Source organism: Ammospiza nelsoni, chromosome 9 (assembly GCF_027579445.1).
Source record: "Ammospiza nelsoni isolate bAmmNel1 chromosome 9, bAmmNel1.pri, whole genome shotgun sequence".
NCBI lineage: Eukaryota > Metazoa > Chordata > Aves > Passeriformes > Passerellidae > Ammospiza > Ammospiza nelsoni.
The window spans coordinates 30,042,854-30,067,886 of record NC_080641.1 but is presented as its reverse complement, the minus strand read 5'-3'; the positions used below and the strand labels follow the sequence as shown (position 1 = coordinate 30,067,886).

The 25,033-nt window shown below is 38.2% G+C and overlaps 1 protein-coding gene across 2 annotated transcripts in view; it reads left to right on the top strand.

Moving 5' to 3' along the window:
* FAF1 (Fas associated factor 1) overlaps positions 1-21,909 on the top strand; it is a 150,400-nt gene extending 128,491 nt beyond the window's left edge. For both annotated transcript variants that reach the window (XM_059477802.1, XM_059477801.1), the window contains exons 16-19: positions 3,170-3,250; positions 3,575-3,652; positions 6,554-6,769; positions 19,342-21,909. In XM_059477802.1, the coding sequence (XP_059333785.1) occupies positions 3,170-3,250; positions 3,575-3,652; positions 6,554-6,769; positions 19,342-19,425 (459 nt within the window). In that variant the 3' untranslated portion in view covers positions 19,426-21,909. The remainder of the gene's footprint in view (positions 1-3,169; positions 3,251-3,574; positions 3,653-6,553; positions 6,770-19,341) is intronic.
* Positions 21,910-25,033: the final 3,124 nt, after the last annotated feature.

Here is a 25,033-nt window from a genome sequence, read left to right as displayed (position 1 = left end):
TTTTAGGTGCCAGGGGGAGTGTTGTCCCCTTGTCTCAACCCCCAAACCCTTGGGATGTGGATGGTTTGCATTCACAGCAGCCTTCAGTCACTGCTGAGGAATTCCCCTGCTTCTGATGAAGGCTTTTTAAGTGACCCAGGATAAGCCATGTCTGTTTATACTTTGATTTCTTGAATAAGGAAGGTCCCAGTTCTGCCTTCATTGCACAAGCACTGTGGAGATGCATTTAGTGATGTTCCATCAATAATGACTGCAGTTTATGTAGAGTCTAATAGGAAACTTGTCAGCTGCCTCAAATTTTATTAATGGATAACACTTTTGAATTTTTTTATATTAATTATTAGTGGTATGATTACTCTTGACATATTCTTTGTTAGTGCAGTTGAAGATGCTCTGCAAAATATTTTCTTCTGCTTTTCCTGTCTCTACTGTGAGTTTCTTTTGTTGCTTTCTGGTGAACTTGAAGCATCCTCATCCTTCTCTAGAGGAAGAGATGACTAAAATAAGAAACTGCATTACAAAAGGGAGAACTGCTTCATGTAATGTTTAAAATTTGTCCAAGGTGTAACTCTGCACCAAACAATACCACAATTTAGCCGTAAAATCTCTGGAGGAGTTGGTTCCTGTTGATGTGAGCTGTATTAGCAAACAGAAGTGTTAGCACAGAAGCAGGTACAAAGAGGCATTGCATGGGATTACATCTGCTGCTTACCCAAAGAGCTCTGGATTCCAGGTTTGTTTTTAAGGTCTGTTTCAGTAAGAACAGTATTATTTCAATGAGGTGTAGGGCTCAGTGGCCCAGTCATTTACTTTTAGATGTGGCTCACATATTTCTTTGAGGACCAGGCAGTCATGCGTGGTAATTCTTCACATTCCTGACATCTTTTTCATAATCCACTTCTAGGATGATGATAACTGCAATGAATAGGGAAGAAAGCATTTTAACTTTTTTTTTAATGTCTTGAATTCATGTTTCAATTCTAATTGTAGAATCTATAACATTAGTATTTTTTTCTTTAATTTTTTTTTTATAAACTGCAGTAACTCTATCTTAGTTGCTAGCAATCCTTGATGGAGAAGAGCATGTAGTTGCAATAGTTGTATCTAATCTTTCAAAGTTCTTTTGGGCATTACTGGACTTGTGTGGCCTTTGAAATTCAATGTGTGGACTTAGGTGTGATACATGGAGTGAAAAAACATAAAATTTGAATAAGTTATCTCTGAAATAATTCTAAATATTTTTAAGGGCTTGTCCTCTGGCAGATAACCTGAAGTCATCTTCCTCTGTTGAGCTGATTTGGAAAGGTTATTTTGGTTCTTACTATTCTAAGATAAATTTTCAGTATGCTTATGAAAAGTCTCAGTATAAATAGCCCAAATTTTTTTTCTTTACTGTTGTGTTCCATCTGTGAGAAGAATTGGGAAACCCTCTGTGTATTCAACAAGCTTTCCTCATATTTGGAAAACATAAAATGGGACTGTTTAATTATTTCAACTCCCCCTTATCTCAAAAATTGAATATTCTTGTAGGGTAGTTTTTGTTATCAGGTTCAAGTTCTGTGAGCAGAGTACCTAAAACTTATCAATGTCCAGAGCCAGCCAGGAAGGAGAAGGATTATTTGGTGGTTATTGTCCTTTTTTTGCATTTTACAAGAATTACTTCTACTCATGTTTTGGTTCTGCTGACTAAAGTGATGGTTTCTAAATCTTGGAATGAAATTCAGGACACACTGATTGTACAATAACTTTGGGTCCTATTTCTGTAAGGAAGAAGAATTTAGTCTGGAAAGATTTTGCTACCTTCCAAGTGGAAATTGTATCATTTTCCCTGCAGTTTCTCCTTTCCTCCTGTGTTTGCATTCTACTTTAGAGATTTAACCAGTGAGATGTTAGAGTTTTTTTGAGGAACATCTTGACATGTTTGTATGTTGTGATAATTACAGTTATCATGAGCTCCTACCATTCAGATTGAGTTTTTGCCAAACAGTGATGTTTTGAGGGGAAAATGGATCACTTAGCAAAATAATTCTTTTATGTGGAATAAATGTTACAGCTGATAGGAAGATTATATAATTCTTCAAGAAGCAGTAGGTAGTAGACTTTAATTTCTGTGAAACACAGGACAGATTGCCCCAGTGCAGATGCTGTGTTACTGGAACTGCAGGGGAGACCCTGCTGAGCCCACCAGCAGTCTCACAGCTAAATCCCATTGATTTTTGTAGGGACCAGTGCAGCTTCTGCAGGGCTCTGGGGGGAATTATGAGATGTAAGACAAGTAAGCACAGGGGAGCAGCCACTGTCTCTGCTTCAGAGGCAGAGTATGAAGCTATTGATTGTACACTTTGCTTTATTTGACATCACCCCAGTGCAGTTATTCCAGCTTTTGGGGATATCCACTTTTTGATCCACCTCTGTGTGGATGATGCCTTGCTTTGTCATTTGTGTGGTTTTAGTAAACCTTTATTTTTTTTGTGCTATGATTGTTGATAAGATACTTTTTGCTGGCATGGTAACCTCCTGTTCCTTCCTTGCCATCATCAGTCCATTTGAGATACTTCAGAGCAGGACCTGCTACTTTCCCATCTTTGTATAATATCCAGCACTGTGAATTGAGGCTTCCGGATGATGTTTGATAGTCATGACCCTGGATGGACCCTGCTGAGGGGTTTTTGACCCAGGAAGAACCTGGGATTGGGCATTCTCTGTCAAGAGCAGCCATTACCCTCTGTCAGTCTGAGTAGAGAGCCAATGAAAATCCACTCTCAGCATCAAACCACACTTCTCTGTTACAAAACCATCCAAACTGTTTGGTGCAGGAGGGAAATCCTCCCAACTCCAGCCCATACCCCCCTGCAGTGACCCCACCATTGGAGGCTGCTCCTCCCCAGGTCTCTGTGCCTGCCATGGCCCTCAGTACAGAGCCTGGGTGCTTCATCCAGCCCTAAGGCCAGGGCTAATTACCATTCCCTTACCTGGCAACTGAATCAAAGCTTCAGGTAGTCAGAATTTGTAAAGCCTCAGTCACCCTTGAGGCATCTCTGAATGTGTTTCTCCTAGCAGTATTTGGGTGATGCTGAAGTCACTGGGATTAGAGTGCTGAGGAGCATAAAGATATTTATCATACTGGTCCACCATTTGATTTATTTTTTTCTTTTTTTTTTATCTTTAGGATGAACGTGAAGCCAGAGAAAACGTGAAGAGAGAGCAGGACGAGGCGTACCGCATCTCGCTGGAGGCTGACAGAGCCAAGGTGTGTGCAGGGACAGACACCCATGGGATGGGAACCCTCTGGAGTTTGGGGATGTTCTGTGCTGCAGGGGACTGCCTGCCTCCAGCTGTGCTCTGAGCATGAGACCCTAAAGTCCTCCGTGTTGTAAAGTGGCACCTGACAAAGCCACTAGGACTAGACTTGACTGCTAAACCTGTCCTGGCTCCATTTGGGAAAGGAATGGCAGGAAAATATTGCTTAATAAATATCCTATCTCTTATATTAATTTCTGTGGAAACACTGAGAAAATTCTTTGCATTTGTATTTATCACATATTTATGTGGTATTGCCCTTTGTGTTTGTTAGAGGGAAGCACAAGAGAGAGAAATGGCAGAGCAGTTTCGCTTGGAACAGATCCGGAAAGAGCAGGAGGAGGAACGTGAGGTGGGATGTTTTACCTTTTCTTTATGAATTCATGAAGCTTATGAGCACTGAAACTGTCATTCAACACACACTGCAGCTTCAAGTCAAAACATACTTTTTCTGTCATCAATTTTCTTTACTGTTATTGATTTCTTACTATATGTCTGTGAAACAAAAAAAAGTGCAGCTAAATAATTTTCATCTACTGTTTAATGACTCTTCTGTTTTATCATCTGGGTCTCAAATACAGCCAGATATTAGATGGACCTGCTCACAGAAGATCTATGAAATGAGCTCCATAAATGCTAGAATCTTTGGGAGGCTCTAACCTGTTTTCTGCCGCCACTCCTTTTAAAAACATGGAGCCCTTTCATTTTTTCCAGGACGTAGCACAAAGCCTACCTGCAATTCTGATCAAACAAGTTACCAAATTTTATTTGGGAGACAATCCACTTGCTAAAAAAAAACCTAAGAAAATAAAATCCATAATCTTGAAATTTGTGGGACTTAAAAAATTTTCTGAACAGTCTTCTACTGAATCTTCCTTAGAATGAAAATTTGGTTTAAACAAGTACTTCATGTCTCTAGGCCTCTGTAAGAAAACAGAAAGCCTGTGCTGTGAAGAGTACTGTTCCTCAAACTGTTATTTTGTTGATTCTCTCAATTTGGTGAATGCTGAGGGTCCCAGTGCCTCTCAGAGATGGCTCCTGCAGCCTCTTGCAGGGTCTAGTCTGGCTGTGAGGTGGCAATTCTGTGGGGATAACAGCAGCTGAACATGAATCCACTGTAGCAGGAACAGGCTCACAATCAGCTCACCCTCAGGCTCAAGCTAGAAATATGTTTTTCTTTTCTATGTTATTTTGCATGCATAGGAACAATAATTATTTCTGCTTCATTATATCTGCTCCTGAGCCTTTTCTGATACCTTGGCCTTTTGGAAATGGTTTTCTTATGCAAAGGCTGCAACACTGGCCCGTGTTACCAAAATATACCTGGGCTTCCCTGTTTTCATACAGAGTGCAGTAATGAAAATAATGGGATCTGTTTGCTTAGTAGAACAAAAGGGATTTTAACAATAATGTTTACTAACACTCCCCATTTTCAAGTATACAGATTACTTGGACTGAATTGTTTTGCAACAGTGTTTACTTACAGAAGTGCCTTTATGTTCAGTTTGTATTTTAAAATCTGACTATTGAGCTCTTCACATACTGAACACCTTTTTATCAACAAACTGAAATTGCTTGTTCAGGTCCAAGAGTTTTTAATGTGATCCATCATGTCATTGTTTTGTGGCTTGGTTTGCTGGTACAGAATATCCATTGTAAATTGCCATTTTATGTTGAGTGGTTACTTTGGGGAACAACACACTCTTTGCACAAAGGAAGGAGCTCTAATGAGCTACTGTTGTTTATTTTTCTATAATATAATTGATTGGGTTCAGTAAATAATGTAGCATCTGTTGTTATACTGTGTGGGGAAATGTCAAAACAGCGAGATAGTAAGCAGGTGGTTGAGAATGGAGAGGGAGAAAATTAAAATAGAATCTATTTAAAATATAATCTCATAGTAGATGAGCAAAAATGAACTGAAGTTCTGTGTATAAATATTTATACTGAGATATAATTTGCTCAGAGGTGTGTGTGTAAGAAGTAGACTATTTAAAAGCCTTTGTAATCTTGCTTCTGCCCAGTCCTTTCCCTGCAATGTAATCACCCTCTATCAGTTTCTGTTACTAAATGACCTTGGGGAGGTTTTCAAAGGCACAAATAGTAACTGTGTATACTGAAAGTTCCTTGAAAAGGGTAAAATCCCTGCCTGACTGCCTCTTCAGTTTGAAAAATTGCCTTTTAGGCACATTTTGGGGCAGGCAGTGTGTTTGTGCTGCTTCTTCCATTCATTTACCTTCTCTTTAAGTGCTACCTTAAGTGAGGTGATATTGTAACAGAGCTGCTTCTGAGTATGAGCAAATTTTTGACAGACGCTGATGCTGCCCATGAATACCAAAAATGCCCTTGAACATCAAGCCCACCTCATTCAGCAGTCTAATATTAGTCATTAATTTTATATTAAAAAAAAATATATAATCAAAATATTGGTGATGTAGCAGCTCACAGAGACAGAGGACAGAGAACACAGACCTGGGTCCTGCCCTTAAAGTCTTGACATCAGCAATGTTAGCAGGAAGACAGTCATACACATATGACTGTCATGTAGTGTCATTGCAATTTGAGGGCTGATTTCATGCAAGTTGTTGCAGAAAATGTGTTCCCCTGTACTTAGAACCATCTTCTTACAAATACTACGACTACCACCAACTTTAAATCTTCAAGCTCTCATTTCTCTTCTGCCAGTTTTCTTCTTTAATGATTCCTACTTCTATATGCAGTCTGTGTATCTGCTGTACATTCGTGGCATTTTTAATTGCATCTTTCAACAGTGTTTCAGTTTATTTATAGTAAATTTCTTGCATATATTTCTTTTCACTCAGAACTGTCATTAAGGGTCCAGTCTACTGCAAATGGTCAATTACCATTGCAAGAGGAAGACAATTTGACAAGTGCTTTTAAAGAAATACTTTTGCTGCCTTTTAATTTCTACCCTTTAAGGAAGCAATTGGCCACTTGACAATTATTCTCTCATTCAATTTTTTTCCAAGGCTTTCTGCCAAATGATTAAATTACGTATCCCATCGTGCATTAACTGTAGACCTAATAATATGTGTTATAAAGAAGGATTTATTTTAATTAGTTGTCTGGTGGGCTGTTATTAAGGAGTGAATAAAAATTATTTTGTCATTGAGATATAAAGGCTCTGGAGCACCGCGACACATCTTGAAGTTCTAGAAGAAATAAATAGAAAAGCTTTCTCCCTTTCTTCTCTTGCTGGCATTGGAAAAAATGGTTGTTTTTCCTTCCCCAGGCCATCAGGCTGTCTCTGGAGCAGTCCTTGCCCCCCGAGCCCAAGGAGGAGAGCACTGAGTCTGTCAGCAAACTCCGCATCCGGACGCCCAGCGGAGAATTCTTTGAGCGGCGTTTCCTGGCCAGCAGCAAGCTGCAGGTTGTCTTTGATTTTGTAGCTTCCAAGGGATATCCTTGGGAGGAGTACAAGCTGCTGGGCACCTTTCCGAGGAGAGATGTGAGTAAATGCACCTTTCAGGAATGAATAGCTCTGCTTCTTGCTCCTGTGGGTTGGATGGGCTGGGGTGTTACAGCATAGAAGGTAAAAGGTGTGCCTGGGTATGTTCCAGTGCTGCCAAGCTCTAAGCCAGCTGCTGGCTGACCAGTGCTGTCAGATGTTACAAACAGAGCTGTGAAACCTGTCTCCAGTGACATTGTAAAAAATCCTACATTTCAGAAAAAGTTGTGGACCATATTCAGTGAAAACTTGAATATACTGAATCAGCTTTGCTGAAGTCCTGTTTTGAGGGAAGCTCCATCAACATTGCTGGTAGTTCATTGTTTAGGTTTGTTATGGGCTGGTACTTCTGATCTTTCTGGTTTTGTGTTTTGGATACAACTTGATGTTATGGATAAGGCTCAGCATCAGATAGTACCCAGTTATGTACTATTTAAGTATATCCTAATGAATATTTGATTCACCTGTTACATAATACCAATTGATAATTACATCTCCTACCTTGAAATTGTATGATGAACCTGCTGTGGCTGATTTTCAGAATCAATACTGCTCACTGCTTATAGTAGCCAATTCTGTTGATAAATCAACAGATCATTTTTGTGCTTCCTCCTAAATTTCTTTCAAAATCCACTTCTGTGTTTTCTGCACAAATTAGCTTTTATTTATTATTTAGTCATTGCTACAGCAAAGATGGAAGTCAGCGGGTCCAACTGTGCAAGGGCTCTGGACAAAAGGTGAAGGGATGGGCATTGCAGAGGTGTCAGGACAGAGCCAGGCAGTGGTGGGTGGAGTTCAGCAGCTCTTTGGCCATACTGCCCATGCACTGCAGAGCAGTGGGGCAGCTCTAGACCAGCTGGGGTCTTGTTTGCTGGAGGCATCTCCAGGGGACTGGTTAGACCATTTCTCACCAAAGGAGTTCAGTAATTTGGATTGCTTTTCCGTTTTGTTTCCCGTCACTGCCCCTGGGGGAAGTTCGCTAGGAATGAGGCTCTGATTGACATGTTTACAGTAGTTTGTAATAGATACCTCTTACTTTATCACCTTATTTGTATACTCCAAAGGAGAAGAAGCTCATCCTTAGTAAGCATACAACCTTGTGGGTGGATGTGGTTTCTGACCCATTTTTGGCACAACTGTGGACAGGATTGCAGTGCTTGTAGCTCTTCTTCCACCTTGCCCTGTATTGGGAATCCTGAGCAGTCAGGCTGAAAAGCAGCATTTAAGGAATCTCATTAATCACTAATTAACTTTACTCCTTAAGCATGCAGTATCATTTCCAGTAGAAACAAAGACTAGAAGTCACCTGTGTTTCCAGGATTACTGATAGATCAGTGTACTTGACAAAAGAAAAACAGTGTTTTGCAATCTAAACAATGGGGTTGTACATTTTAAACGTTTTGCAAGTCATGCCTTCCCACCTGTAACTTATTTCTGATGTAATACATATTTAATATAAATACCCTACAGGTATATTACTCTTTTTACATTTGTTTTTTACTTTACTCTGGGTATTTCTGTACCTATTCACATCATCATCATTATGAATGTAAGTCATCTGTAAAAAACCTCAAAAATTTATCAGGTGAATCACATAAGAACAAGTACTAAAAAAAAGTAGAAAAGAAAAAAATGCCACTTAAATAAACAAGCTGGTATTGTCAGTATATCTGTGAAACTGGCTGGGAGAAAAGGCTGAGGCAAAGAAAGGAGAATTTAGTGGCAGGGTCTAGAGATGTTGGTCTGTTGTGTGGGAAGCAAAGACCCTGTCATCTTTTTTCTGTGATTCCAACCTAATAATGCCATGTATGAGGAGTCACATAAATGATTCATGCTGATTGACTCAGCCATGTATGAATCCCGTTGCCATTGTGACCACCAGAGCCACAACAGACAAAAAATATTCCCCAGGGGTTTGCTAACCACTGAGAACTGTAAATGACATCTGTCATCTTCCCCAGGTTTGGAGAGTTGGAAGCGTGCAACTCCATAAACAGATCTAAAAAAATAAAAATGGGGCATTGTTGAATGGCTTGGAAGAAGTACAGTCAAAGTATAGATTCATTGCTTTGGGCTTTGTGGTCTGTAGACACTTAAAAATACACTCTAAGTTATCAAGACCCTTCTGCTGTATGGTATATCACCAACATGAATGGAAATCTGTGCTACAAGGACAGAGCACTTGAAATGCTTGTGCTTCAGAAAACAGGAACATTTAAAATGTCTGTAATTAAACTATACCTAACATTGTTGAAAAAATATGTTTGAAAGTATCAGAATTACTTTGCTGGAGTTTTGGTGCAATAAGATGAAAACATGTCTTCTAAAGTTAGTTTCTGGGTGTTTTTCAATCCTAATCTGCTTTACAATAATATACACACCCCCAAAAGTGTTTCTGTTTTATCAAAACAAGGGGATTATCTTCAACCAAATCAACATTTTCTTGTGATAAACTTGTCAGAGCATTTTTACCTGCTGTTCAAAGCCATCAGTTCTGATACAGTGTTGTTGAAGTACTTTTACATCTTTCATAAATAAAAATTCATTAGTTCTTAGTCCTATGTTCCAGTTGCTTACACAGATATCCTTAGCTAACTTAAAGTTGGTATCATAACCCTACTGTAAATACAAACTTCTACACATGAGTAAATACCCAGATTAACCTTTTCCAGACACTACTTGAAGATTTTAAAGCAGCAGTGACATTGCAAAGCAGTTAAGCACATGCAGTGACTTGTTATTGGGTCTTTGTCACTGACTGTGTTGTTCTTTCTACCCTTGCTGAAATTAGATATTAACCAGCTCCTCTCTCGGTGCCTCAGCACCACATCTTGTACCACCAGTGTGTGTCACAAATGTGAGCTTGGGGCAGCTGGGAGCTCGTGCCTCAGACTCTGGAAATGTTGGCAAGCACATCTTTGGGAGTGAAAAGCTGTATTGTGTTTCTTGGCAAAGAAATTTCAATGCAAAGAATGTATTTCTTGTATTCTTAAATACACCTGCAAAGGCTCCGTGGGAACAAGTGTGTGTGCTGTTAAATGTGTGTGCTCATTTCAGAGTTACAGTTCCCTGTCTTTCAGAAATCGCATTTAACTTCAACAAAAAGAGCTTACTCTATGTATGTTAGTGTGCTGAAACTTCTAGTTCAGTATTTAGGTCCCTTTCTCTTAAAAGCCTTCCCACACTCTGACTTTGGTTCAGTATTTAGGTCTCTTTCTCTTAAAAGCCTTCCCAAACTCTGACTTATTGCAGCAAAACTCCAGCAGAGTAATTCTGACACTTTCAAACATATTTTTTCCAAAATGTTATGTACAGTTTAAATCCAAACTCTGACTTTAGTAGTCCTCTTGACCTCCCAGCTGCAGGAACCTCCTTCTCCCAGTGCCTTGGAGATCTCCAGATGCTCAGTTCATCCCTTATTTCAGTGCTAGTGATGTGCACAAGCCTTCCTGAAACTGTTAACATCTTACAGGGTGGGCATTTCAACCCACTTAGGCAGAAGCTGAAGTGGACCAGGTTAATATGTTTGTGAATGTTCTATGATGTCTCTCAGAAAGGGAGGGCCAGACATGAATTTATTAATTTCTCATGAAAAAACCAAAATTTCAAGCTATTATTTCTGCTGCTGATTTCTCCTTGAGGTGGAGCATTAGTTATGTATTTGAGAGTATGCCTTCTGCAGACATGGTATTAGAGACTTAAGCTCTTTATTTACTGTATCTGGAAGCCTTGGTAAGCCAAGACTTGTACAGTATTTCACATTTTATTTTGCTGAGCCACAGCTTAGGATCAGGTGGCAGTTAAGTCACTTAAGGTTATTTAAATGCATCTAAAATATTGCTTAATAATTCAGAACCAGTTTGCTCTGTTTAGAGTATTAAGATTTTTTAAATCCTTTTAATTAACCAATTTCAACAGCAGTTTAAATAAACAGAAACAAAAAATCTCCCTTGAAAGTGCATAAGATAAATTTAACTCAAATTGCATGTCAATTTAAATCAGATATGATCAGGATTTCAGTAAATTTAGGGCCAGGCAATTCACAGTTTGAGGAGTATTTGGGAATAGAATAATGGTAAAATATTCCTCCAAACCTAAATGTGATTTTTCATTCCTGTGCTTTGGCAAGATTAATCCTCTTTGATGCTCACAGTGGTGAAAATAATGCCACAGGATAGTAAGTTTAGCTGCAGCACTTGCTGTGGAGTCCTCTGAGCAGGGAATTGTCCTTTGATGTTTTCACAAAGGTGATGTTGGAGCATGGTCCTTATATTGTTAAGCCAGGCAGTTTGACAATTTTGTGTATGAGTTCTGGCAGCTTTTCTTTGTAAGGATTGTTCTGAATTTCACCCTGTGCAAACTACTGCCTTCAGATAACTTGCTTTTAAACTCATTAGGGAGTGTTTAAACTTTCTAAATAAATACTTAATGAAAGAGTTTAATGTCCAGGACCATCTTTGACTTTTAACATTCTTCCCCCTAGTCATGATCTTGACAGAAAAATGGAAGAAAGAGATAAAGGATGTTATTGAGATAAAGGATTTGTGCAGTGTCACAGCTACACCCTATAGTATTTTTAGTAATTTCATGTAAATCAGGAAAGTAGCTTGAATATCTGTTTTATAGCAGAAGAGGATTTCAGATTAATTAATTTTTTTTTCTGATAGATTCAAAAAATTTTGAGAATTCCATGTGATGCCTGTAATTTTTCCAGTTGTTTCAGTTACTGATATTTATCTCTCCTGCTACACCAAGTAGTAGTCATCTCTTTTAATTCAAATAATTTAAATTTTTCTGGCCAGTGATGTCATGTGCTTACTCTGATCTAGTTTGCCCAAGGCCACAGCCATCTACAAAGGTAGCTGTCCTTCCTCCTATCATTTACAGCTTTCCTTAAGTCAATACTACCTGCCCTTGTCTTTCCTCTCCTTTCAAGATCTGTTGTTATTTTATTTATCCAAGCAGTTAGGTTTGGTTTAGTTAAGACACTGAGAAGTTGCCTAAGCAAATTGGCCATTCCAGACTGGCATATTCCCATGCCTCTTTTGAAGCCTGGTTTCTGACTGTTCTTCCTGATGACTTGTAACAGTGGAGGGATTGAAAGATTAACCAAGAGTGTGAGAGGAAAGGACACTGAAGCATTTGTAGCTCCCAGATTTTCCTCCTTTTACCAAGTTTTTTGCTCACAAAGAACAGTATCACGGTCTTTTGGTCAGCACCTAAAAAAGGGAGTAGGTAACATTCTTACTGAAACATTCTTACTCTGGTGAATTCAGTCACAGCACCTGAGAGAACATTGAGTATATTTTGCTTCTTGAAGCATGATGTTTACTTTTGTGGAAATATAATTTCCATATAGGTAGTAAAAAATTCTGTAAATATTGCAGAAAGATTTTTCACCATGTTTTCTTCCAAGAAAGACAGACTTGATGTGTTTTTTTCAGACCCAGTGTCTTTACATTAGTAACTGATCCAAAGTGAAGGATTAAAGCCCTTCTTGTATCAAGTCGCTGAAGGGAGATCTCATCTCACAGATGTAAGAAAAGAAGCAGAATTGCATTCTGTAGATCAATATAGTTTCTGATCTCTCACAGCAGCTCTATTTGAGTACAGGAACTGTTTAACCAGTTTCAGGAAATAGGTGTGCATTTCAGATGAGCTCTTTTACTCAGGGCTCACTGGAGGCAGCCAGTGCTGAATGCTCTCGGTGAATCATCCTCATTAGTTAGCCCAGTGACTAATGCCAACCATGGCATTCATGTATTCCACCCAAGAGCCCTTCAGTGCACATCCCTCACACCCAAAGTGCTCTTTTATTCAGCACTGCCCCATTTTACAAAACATTTATTGCAGGGGAGGCACATTATTGTTCCCAGGACGATGCCTTAGTTAAGCTGTAGAGCTTTGCTCTTGCATATAACCTTATCCAGAATAAACTGGGGCTAAGATATTTTGTACTTTTTCTCCAGAATTCATGTTTAATATCCATTTTGTGGACTTTTTGGACCCATGTAGGAAGAAAATGAAATTATAAAATACCAATAGAGAGCCTTTGTACTGGTATGATACTAAGACTGCTGTGTCTGGTTACCAGAAAATTTAATGATCTCCTGCTGTTTTGGTAATTGCATAAGTAATGCATCAGGCTAAATCACCAAAGCACTCCTAGGCACTCTCTTTATTCCATTTGCCTATCTACCAATCACAATGTTATACTGTAGATATCATTGTGATATCTGAACATCTTAATCCTTTGAACTGGTGATAAAAATCCTTTTGGATTGTTCTTTCATGCAATTATAATTAAGTGCACATGAATCCAATCCTGGGTCATTCTTCTGTGAGTGGCTGTGTTCCCATCCATTCCCCTCTGGGATGTATGCAAAGCAAAGTTCTTACAGTTCATTTGGAGCACTAAATGTATTTATATGTTTTCCAACTTCCAGAGGATGTGGCTGTTTGCTTCCTTTCAGCTCTTCATTGATCTCCAGAGTGAAAGCTGTAGTATTTCTGGGGATGTCATAATCTAATTTCTGTGTAGCTAGTGCACTTCAGAATTATTAAATACATGAATAATTGTTAATTCACTATAAACGCACAGGCAGCAGTGCCCACAAGTAATGGACTGTTTTGCTCTCTGGCACAGCAGAAAGGATGCTTAATATACAAATGCTCTCATCTGTAAATGCCAATACTTAAACTTTCTCTGCTCAGCAATAAAAATGAAGGTAAACAGGATGAGGGAAAAGGTAGTGGGGCTCCTCTTCCTGCAGGTACTTTGTCAGGAAAAGACAAGGTCCAGGGTTTTCTGTCAGCTTCTCTTTTTCTGAGAAACTGCACAGAGAATTCCTAAAGAAATCAAAGATTTCAAACCAGAAGAAAGGAAGGGAAGAAAGCAGAAAATCTGAGGAGAGCTTTACAACACCTCACTCTTCCTCAAAGCCTGAATTCCTCCAGCCTTGGAGTTGTGGCCACTGTGGGACCATTACTGTCAGGTCAGGACCTGCATGTGACTCCTGACTGACTCCAGCTCCATCTTTTGGCTCTCAAGGCAGCTTGTGTAATACTTCAGCACCATTAGCACCACAACAATAAAAGTCACATTATTCAGAGAGGCTTTTCTTAATTGAAATACTTTTGTGTTTGCACTTCTGCCAAAATGAAAGAGCGGCTCGGTCGTCGTTGAAAATGAGCTCTTTGAAGGGCTAGAGGGAGATGCAGCCTTCTTATAGTGATTTTTTAAAGTGAGATTAGTTCTTGAAAAGAACTGTAAAACAAATGTTCAGTGATGTTGGTAACTGGATATATTTTGGCCATATTTTGGACAAGTACTGATCACTAAACAAAATTTCTGGTCCTTGGCTTAAAAGAGGCATAGAACTGCCTCAGGGGTATACAGCCCTTCCCAAGGCCTTTTGTTGGAAAGTAGATAAACTACAGTTATGTATTATTTTCATTACTCACTGTTAAAAAGGATTAAGGTAAAAATCTGGTATTTTAAAAAACATCATTAATATTTGGGCTTTATTTAGTTTTGACAAAAAAAAGCGATTCATTTTTGTAGCGTTGCTTAAAACCCCTTTGTTTTTAAGCTTTTGCTTTTTAAGGTGGTTTTTTTTGGGTGGTTTTTTTTTGGTTTTTTGTTTTGGTTTTGTTTGTTTGTTTGTTTGTTTTGCAAATATGAGGTATTTATTCCAGATGAAAAATTGGATTTTCATTTAGAACTTTTAAAAGGCAGCAGATAGTCCAGGTGCCACTATACAAATATAGCAGCAGCAAGTTTGGTCTTATCCTTGTTGTTTGTACCACCCTGTCATTATGTGTAGTGTTTTAGAAAACAGTTGCTGTCTTAATTTACTGTCAAGTAGTGCAAGAGAGGCTAATCAGCCTTCACTGATTAACATCTATGCAGCAATTTTTTTTTTAAATATAAATTATGTTAAGGCAATGAAAACTTAGACTCTGTGTCAAGGCTGCATCTCGGAGCACTGCATGGCTTTCCAAGGGAAAAATGGGAACCATGCTCCAAGGAGAGGATACAGCATCACAATTTTCTGGTTTATCAAAAGCTTCTACTTTGCTTAGTAAATGTGTTTTTAAATATGCTTAATCTAAAATACGTTTTGGGAAAACCTCTTGAGAAAAATAAGAGTCAGTGTGATGTATTGGATTAAAGCTTTGTATTTGGGTCGAGGCTACAAGTCTTTTACTATGACATATTTTTCCTTGTTTGTGACGGCTTTCTTCAATTCAGATGTAAATTATCTCCAAGTTTATTCAACTAAGCCCAATCTAATTGCATATATTTCTATAAAGTAACTCTACTTTTGTTTGTTGCTCAAGTTGAGCGTATTATCTGTGTAACCCAGAGATATTTCAATAGGTAGAAAGGATTCACTGTATTTGTTTGTGTGTCACTCTGAAAATATAGTTTTTTAAACAGATCTGGTACTTTACCAGGTGTGCCTTTAAGTGATTTCTATTGCATTTATACTTTAGGAGGATTAGAAAAGAGAGTAAAAGAACTCTTTGTCCGTTAGATTCATTAAACGTATTCATGCGTGTGTAAGTGGTATAGAGGCTGTGCTGCTCGGGAATCAGATCCTTGTCCTAGGGTGGAGAGAAAGGTGAAGGGTGTGATATTTACTGCTTGTGTAAGTGTCATAATAATTGTGTATTTGATTCTTTATTTTTAAATTACCTTCCTGGGCATTAAGCCATTTTTTTTGTGTTTATCTTTTCCCCGCAGAGTTAAGGGAGGGTAAGGAGCCACACCTTGTAAGTGGTAAAAGTACAGCTGCTCAGGATGTGAGTGTGTAATAGAACAGATAGGTCAGCAAAGGTGAAGACAGAAATAACTCACATGTTATTCTAGAAAGAAAAAGACTTTGCTATAAAAATGTATTAAAATGCTGTTTAAACTAGCATTAGTTTTCATTTTTGGTTTATCTAAAAACCCAATTAATTTACTCAGAATGAAGTAAATGAAGTGTAAGCAGCTACTACATTTTTATAGGAGGAGTATAAGAGTTAACATCACTACCTTGTGCCCTGCAGAGTCATAAATAATTTGAACTTCTGAGTGGCACAGAAGTACTTCAGCTTGCTAGTGCTTACTTGGAATAATCACCACAGAATTCACTTAAAGAAATACTTAGATGATAACCTCCCTGGCACCAAACCAACATTGGTTTTGTAACAAGGCTCTTTAAAAGATGGAGCCATAGCTCCAGTGCACCAAAACCTAAGGTCCCATAAAACCGAATCCATAGTTGGAATAAAACTGAATCCATAGTTTTGTTTATCAGCTTGGACCTATTGCAGTGAAAGCAGCTCAATGGCAAGATCTAATGTGGCAGAAATGAAGTCCTGTGGCACCTCTGGTCATGTTGCTGGAGGGAATATTTGCTGAAGGGAGGGGAGTGTTCAGGTTTGCACAGAAAGCCATTTGCCTAAAGATAAAATCTCCTGGGGCACTCTCTGTGTTGAGGGCTTTGGGGCAGCCTTGAATGCACCTGCATGGAATTGTACAGGGTTCTGTGAGCTCGAATGTCAGTAATTTTGCTGTCACTTGTGTTACCCACTCTGCTTCTGGACACTGAGTCCCTCCTCTGCCACCCTCCTCACCAGACAAACTTGGAACGCTTTACAGTCTCTTTTCAATGGGTTTTAGTTCATGTTCCATTAATAATATTAAGTATTAGGCATTAGCAAACCCACAAAAGATTTGGAAAATACATTCAGCTGGTTTCACAGCGTGATGCATGAGGTGACTCCTAGAGTGTGTGCTTATGCCTGGTAGAAAGTCACTTCTTGTAGGACTTGAAGATACAGATTAAAATGTACCTTTTAGCATTTGTTAATGCTTTAACTAATGCTGAAGGTGAATTTTGAACCTTAATCAAGGAAGTATTAATTCTGCCACAAAGGTTGAATAGATGAAATCAGACTCAATATCTAAGCATACTTCAATGGTTTTCTGGGTAATTTCTAACAACATAGAATAAATCTTCAACTAATAAAGGTGCAGGGCTTTGGGGCAGTGTAACTTATATCATGTGCAGGGCTGTTTTGGAAAGAGCATCATGCAATGGCATCAGAGCCAAAGGGTGTCAGCTCTGTGGGCTCCAGAATTTATACTAATGGTAATGAAACAGGGCACACAGATACACATTTAAAGGCATTTTATACTTTCCATTTTTAAATAATGCACACAAATTTAAGTGAATGAGATTCAGTAGAACACTACCCTGAACACATATTTGCAGGCTGCAGGTCTTTCTTTTGATCTCTGTTATAGATCATTCTTTGGTTTCTAATTCTGCTTTAAAATACTCTAAGTTAGAATGCATCTTAGGTCTTATACTTCATATATTTACAAGAGAAGCCATTTCTTTTGCTAGGAGGTGTGTTCACTAATAAGGCTTCTATCCTTCGTAGTAAACAACATATTTACAAGCCACAAATAACAAAGTAGAAGCTGCAGAAGGGTTGTGGTGTGATAATTAAGTACAATGGCGACCCATATGAACAGAAAATGCCAAGGAGCTAAAACAAAGCAACAACAGCTTTGTTTGTTGACAGATGTAGGAGCCATATTGTTAGTTAATTGGGTAATGGTGTAAACATTTGCAAACTCTGCTGTCCCTCAGTGAATTAAGCAGCACACTGAAATTATGGTGAAAAGCTGCACAGTCCTTGTGCTGCAGGTACTCCAGAAGGCTCCCAGGACCCTTCTCACTGAGGAAGGAACATCCTGTGTTGTTGTTATTTAAGACACTTGAAGTTTGCAAACCTTAGCCTAGGACATGTATCTTGAATTATGCTCAAGTGAATAACACAAAGTGAATAACACATTTCCATCTGGTCACAGCCTGGAAGGTTGTGTTCAGTGCCCAGGCATACTCTGGAGATTTTTTTTCCAAGTGCAAAAGAGACATTTTATGACTTTCTTGCCTTTTATTGCAAAATAAAAAAAAAGCAAATTAAAAACCCCAACAAAATGGTTGCAGGATTTGAAAATAGAGATGTCTGAATTAATACGGGCTTGTACTGAAAAGAGGGAAAATTGCTTCTCTCAGGTGCCCAATGCCTCAGAAGCTGTGAATTGCACAGACCCCTCTTTACCTCACTCCCTGCTCAGTAACAGACTGTAGCAGAATACCAAAACATTAAAAAATGCTACAAGATACTTAATTAGCATACTTCTGTAATCACAAACTTAAATGCACTACTTTGGCTGTTTTTTACATAACAGGTTTGCTTTCGTAGATAATAACCTTTCAATAATTCAAGCAGCATCTGTGCAGGAATGCATAATTGGACTGTAGATAATAGGAATCTAAAATTGACTCTGGTTTTTGTAAATTATTTTTCTCTTCAGGCATTTAGCAGGAGCTCACCATGGTACATGAAGTTTAAGAAAATACGTTCCTGCTTTGGGAATAAAAATAATGCATCTGTTTGGGTTTTGGGTTACCTATTTGTTAATAGGTAAACAAATAACAAATGTTACCTATTTGTTAATAGGTAACAGGATTAGTAAATTAGACTTTTTAGAAAATTACACAAACATTTCTTACTAATTCATAGCATTTCATGTGCTAGACCCTTAATGTTTTCTCAAAACAGTTTTAGAAAGCAGTGACATGTTGTGATCATAGATGAAACACATTTAACTTTGGAAAAAATGCTTATTGGCATGCATCTGCATTTATACCTATGGTATAAAACTAATAATCTATTATTCACAAGCAGACTTCTGGTAACTGGTGTGCTCACACAGCAAAATAAACCAAAACAGAATTACCAGGGAAAATAAGTTTAAAAATAGAAGGGAAATATTTCAGAAAATGGTTCATCTTTCTCCATGAAGCTTTGCAGTATTCTGAAGGATGTCAGTCACAGCATTGGCTTGTAAACTTGAATGTCAGGACACTGGGGCACTTGTTGTCATTAATTTGTCTATATATGTAAATATATTGTGTAATAACCACACAATTAAACAGTTTTATCCCAGCCTGGGTGTCTGGAAGAGCATTGAAGTGAGTGAAAGCTGGGTGTTCCAGCACGTGACTTGGAGCAAGAAAGGGAGAAGGAAAATAAAATTTCCCTTTTCAATTGAGAGACCCTGTTGGTTTGGCTATGCTGCTTGCACCATCAGTTTGACTGAAATTTTGGGATGATTATCTAGGAGTGCAGTTTTATTTTTCATTTCAATTCATGTGTTCTAGTAAACCTCCCAAAAGTTCTTAACTTTGACAAAAATAGATTAATGCATAAGTTTATGATAGAGAGCCAGACCTTCTTGAAATTAATGTCAGGGATTCTGGTTTTTTATTATTCTGTTCATTGTTATTACCAAAGAATACTTGTAACAACATCAGAAAACACAATATATATTTCTTGATCTGAAATATATAATTTGAAAATAATACTCTGAAAAATAATACTCACTGCTTCAGTTGTCATTGGTGGAGAGACTCAAAAATCCTCCCAGTAAAAGTCTGCACTGTGAAGATAAACAATCCAAAAGTCTACTTACACATATCTTTGTGTTCATGTGTTTACAGGTGACCCAGCTGGATCCAAATAAATCATTACTGGAGGTAAAACTGTATCCTCAAGAAACCCTTTTCCTAGAGGCAAAAGAATAGATCAAACAAGATTGTAGGACTAATCATCCTTTGATAAGCCAGAGGCACAGCATCGAGAGGAAGACTTCTCTGAGCACCACCTTGTACTGACATCCAGCTCAATTCCATGTCACAAGTTTGCCTCTTGCAAGAATCCTGAAAAAAAAAAACAAAAAAAAAAACAAAAATAGCTACTTAAAGTTTCACATACATGAGTATATGTTTCCAACCTCATATAAATGAGCAGAGGATAAAGTTCTGCTATGAACACTGAACATTATGATTCTGTTGCTCACTTATCATTCAGCTTTTGTTATAATTAATGCACTGTTAAAATGTGAGTGATTGTTAAGTAGAATTTTTACTCCTCAAATGCCCCTTTTTCACCAAGAAATCTTGGACATTTCTGCCTGTACTTTTGACACTAGAATGCTGTATATTTGATATCTCACTGAGCCAGTGCTCTCATATATATGCATTTTATTTCTGTGTTTGAATTTCTACTTTGTCAACTAATTTAAAAAGGCAGAAAAAAAATTAATGGGACATTCTCAGCCATGGAAAATTAACAGTATTATAGTAGAAAGCATATAATTTTTGTTAGTACTTTCTGACTTCTTTGATAAGATGTAAGGTTTTGTTTGGAGAATATAGTTTGACATATATGCGAGATATTTATTTACTGGTTCTGCTTTGGGTCTCCGTTCCAATTCAGTTTAGGAAGTATTTTCCATTACATTGCAGTGTGAAACTGCTTATTGCATGATGTGAATATTTAAATAACATTAGACATGGCCAGTACCAGAAACCTGGTATCTTGCCAACACTTCAGGAATCAGCTGATATTGAATATCAGCTGTTAAAAACCTTTCAAATACCAGATACAAAAGTTCTTTATTTCTCCTTGTGAAAGAAAGGGCAGTTCCCATTCTAGCAGTTTTTCTTCATTCTGGCACTTGCTCGTCTCCTATTACTCTGCTGGTTTAAAGCACCTTGTTTGGTTCATCAAACAATGGGTATTTTAAGGGGTGGTGTAATAAGAAATCTGCCTTATTGTTGCACACTTTGGACATATTAACAATACATTATTAATCCCATCTCAAATTAAAGAAATCGTACTTCTCTTGTCTGAAATGTATGCACCAGCTACCTGCTACCTGACATGGAAAAATCTGGTACTCTAAATTTCTCAACCACAGAATGAGCATACTGAGGCTAAGACCATAACGTGCAGTTGATGCCAAACCTGCATCAAAACTGGTTTATTTGGGGGTTTTTCTTCTCCTTTTTTTTTTTTTTTTAATTTTTTTCACCCCTTTTTTTTTTTTGTTTTTTTTTTTCTTTTATCTTGGGGCTTGCAGGACAGTGCACAATAGCACTACAGGATCATCATCTGCTAAACTATATTTTTTTCATTTAAAGCCTGGCACATTGTTTTCCATCTGTGTTTATACGTAATTCATAGTGTTTATTGTAGCTGAATGAGTTCTGATTTGAAAATTTTATACTAAGCTAAAACCAGTTGCACACATCTTTTAGTCTTTCTTTTTCTCTTTGGAAGGATGGTGATATAAAATTAAATATATGCCTATTATTAAGATGTTAGTGATGCTGACATATTGTTACCTTTACCAAAAATGCGAATTTCTGAGCGGGCAAAGCCTTATTCTACCTTTTATAATTCTGTAATTAGTGAGTGCTACACCAGACACTTTTAGAAGTGAAGTATCTATGACAAACAAATGTTTAGAAGTGTAAGCAAATCCTAATAATTTGCAGTTCACAAATAAAAGAATTCCTAGCCAATAGAATGATAAATGTATGTGTAATGGAAAGCTGAATGCAGACGCTTCATCCTGAACTTTTGTTTTCTTACCCCAAAAAAAAAAATTCCACTGCGTTTATTAAATAAGAAATTAACATGGGTTGCAAATTGGGGTGATGCTGTTTCTACAAACAATCACAGTAAACATACAGCAGGATTTTAAAGTGATGCATATCTTCTTTTTTTTTTTCCTTCTAAGCTGGCTGTTGAGGAAAGGAGTTGCTGAAATAGTGCTTCACGAAGCAAAGCGACCTTTCAGCTAACTGGTTTATATTAATCTGTTCTGTTTAACTTCTGTTTGATCTCATCAGGCTGTTTCCTCTCACTCAACTTGATTTCTGTATTTTGACTATATATTCTTTACTTTGATACTAGTTTTATAAAGTTATTAAATGTGGCTTGAATATTTGTTGAACTTGTTGAAGTCAGTGCTCCCAGGGTTGTTTGGCTTTTTTTTTTTCTTCTAAACTCTATTATTTTTTCCCTCATTTTGTTCATATTTCAAAATACACTGTCATTATCAAAATGTTCTAGTGATAATTAACTGGAAGTGTTCAAAGTGGTGGCATTACTTCCCTCTGATATAAAGATTTTGAGATCAGTATACAGGGATCATTCTGCCACAACGTAAACAAGTGTATCGCTCTTTAAATAAAATGTTCATGATTTTGGTCCTTAAATACTTTGGGCCTGATTTCAAGAAGCAACCATGTCGAGTCACCTTTCTGAATCACACCATCAGCATAAACCAATCCCTGTGTAGAAATATTAATATTAATATTCTATGCCATCATTTTCTGCTCTCCTGGTATTCACTTCACACGCTCTGCTGGCATGGATAATCCTCTAGTCACTCGAATTTTGTAATTCAGTATTACCCTAGAACTGTAACACCATTGCTACAGAGCACATCCCTGATTCTGCCTTTTTATCTTCAGGTTCTTCACATTAATGGATTACCATTAAGGTGATTAATGCATTAGTTTTAAGTCTTAGGGAATTACTGTTGCTGAAAGGAATCCCGTGCGATGCGTCGGCGTCCGTGGCTCGTGGGTGAAGGTGGGGCACACTCTGGTTTTGGGAGAAACTTTCTGACAGTGGTGTTTGAAATCATTATTAGAGACCATGCAGAACACAGTGTTTGCTCTGCACTCTCTACATGTGCACCCTTCAGCTCAGTGGCAGTGCTGAGGAAGTTTCTGATGGAGCTGTGCTGAGGGGTCTGTCTGTCTGTTTTAATGTAGCAGAAGAGGACTTTGGCTTTCATAAACTGTACCTACTCAGTGACATTAGAAAAAAAATTTCAATTGCAGCAATATTTCTACTAAACAGTTACATGATTTCACTCTTCCTTATGTAGGAAAAATCAAATTACAATATCCCAGTCACAGGACTGAAGGGTTTCATTATGCAGGCCTTGTGTCCAGGCTCCCTAAAAATGCATAAGATTTCAGTGCCTTAGAACAGCTTCCATAGCAGGCACAAAGCACATGAGTGGGTGTCTCTACACAAGGAGAGTCACTACCAGGCAGAACCAGAACCTGCTTGGAGCTCTCAGACAGAAATGCTGAGGGTGGAGATGTCGTGTGTGCCATTCCTCCTTCTTCTGCCCTGCTTCTGGGGGCTCTCAGCTCTCACCAAGACATTCCACCATTTGACAAAGCAGAGGATGCATTTTTATTTGGAAACAGTGATGGTGGCCTCCTCCAGAGAGTTTTCACTGATTTTAATTCACACTTTGGTTTTTCCAATATTGTGAGGGCCTGAGGAGAGACAAGTTCCTGTGCTGGATGTTCCCCAGTCTGCTTCAACACCACCATAGCACCATAGCACAGCTACTTTTAATGTGTGTGTTGCCCACTAGCAAAGCTGTCTGACTGCCAAAATACAGAATTCCTTTAAGGTCCTTGAGAGGGAGGGTGAAAATCAGTCTTTAGGCTGGCAGCTGTGTGTGCTTGCCTGGGGTGAGGAAACCCAGCCCTTGACAGTGGATGTTCATTGCAGCCATTGGTCTTTTTGAACAAAAGAGCTGAGAGTAGAAACTGGATGTTGATTCTGCACCTGAGTCTAGTTTTATTACTCTGTTTGTATAAAAGAGAAGGCAACTGCAGTAGCCTTAATTTTTTTTTCTGGATGGGTCATTACTATATCAAATTACTGTATATTGTGTGTACACAGCATGAGAGATTGCTCTCTACCTGAAACTATTCCCCCAACAGATGACAAAGGTGGAGGAATACCAAGTTTAGCACTGAATGTGTCAGGATCCAGGCAGTTTTGTACTCAGTTTAGTCTGATATAGATGTATACTTCTGCCAGCAGAGCCATCTCTGCCCCCACCTTGCACTGGAACCAGGCAAACTAATTAAAAAGTGACCTTTTTTTTTTTTTTTTCCTGGAGCAGTTTTGAGGCTGATGCAGCTCACTGGTGGGAGTCAGTGAAGACAAGAGGAAGAGGAAGGCAAGGCTGCTCCCCCTGACAGCACTGCTGATGTATATAGGATGAATTTGGTCAGGCTCCTTGAAATCTTTTTTAAATATCTTATTACTACCTTTGCATTTTACATCCTTTTGTTTTTATGGGTTTTTTTTTATTATTATTTCAAGCATATTTATTGCTATAAAGGTTTGGCTGTCTGAAATTTCCTTAAATCTTGTCAAAGTCAGCATCCCAGAATTCAGGAAATGAGAAGGCAGATGAAAGGTCCCTTGAGTGTGTGCAGTGAAGGCAAGGCTCACTCCAGATCCAGCTCTTGGGAGTCACTCCTGGCCCTAAAAGCACCCTAAAAGTTTCAAAGGGTTTTAATGTCTCATTAGATAGCAGAGAATCCACTCCTTAGCCAGGGCTTTCCTCTGTGGATTCTTCTGTGTAATAAAGACTGAAGTCACACTGCAGCCTTAATATAATTCAATTAAAATGTCACTCAACTGCTGGTTAGAGGAGGAGGTTTCATTACTTCCTGTGATTACAGAACTGCTGGTTAACAGAATTGTTATTTTGTGCTTAGTACCAGTGAGTTTCCTTTCCTTTGTGGAATCCAGTGTTCCCCAGGATTCCACAGCTCGTGGCTGTTCCCTTTCCATCCACTCCCCTTGAGTGGGTTTGTGTTATTTATTGGTAGCAGCAGCTCACCACTGATCCTTTTCTCCAGGTACTGGTGTCTGAGTACCAGGAATAGCACAGGTTCCCCCACAGGTTCTTGGGGACATGGCTGGAATCCTCTCACTGTCAAAATTTGTTGATTTCTGCTTCCAGCCATCAAATTTCCGATAATGTTACTTTTTTTTTTTTTTTTTTTAACTCAGGAAAATATGTTTCCACTGTAGTAAATGCCACTACAAATTACTACTTAGTTGTTTCTATTTTTAATAAAAGGAGTCTTTTACACCATAAAAATATCTTCTGGCAGGTTTCCTATTCCACATATTTTTAATAATACTTTACATTTTTGGTAGTTGTTCCTTGCAGTTTGTCAGTTGTTTAATTCAGGATTTGTGTCTTCCAAAAGTTAGATTTCCATGGATTTTCTGATTTTCTTTTTAGTTTCCTACTTTGAGTCTGTCTTCCTATTACATCCTTTAATGTGCTGGTTCACATGACCCAACTGCTTCTTGTGGGCATTCTGTAGTCTTTTAAAGTCAGATACATGTGTACTCTGAGGATCTAAGATAGTGTCTTCAAAAAGTTTTGGTTACAATCTTAGTCTTTTCCTGTGACTTTAATTTCTTTCTGTTATCTTCCTTTTTATGCAGTTTTCTTTGAAAAGGGTAGTGCTATTTGGGTGATTTTAAAGAATTATTATC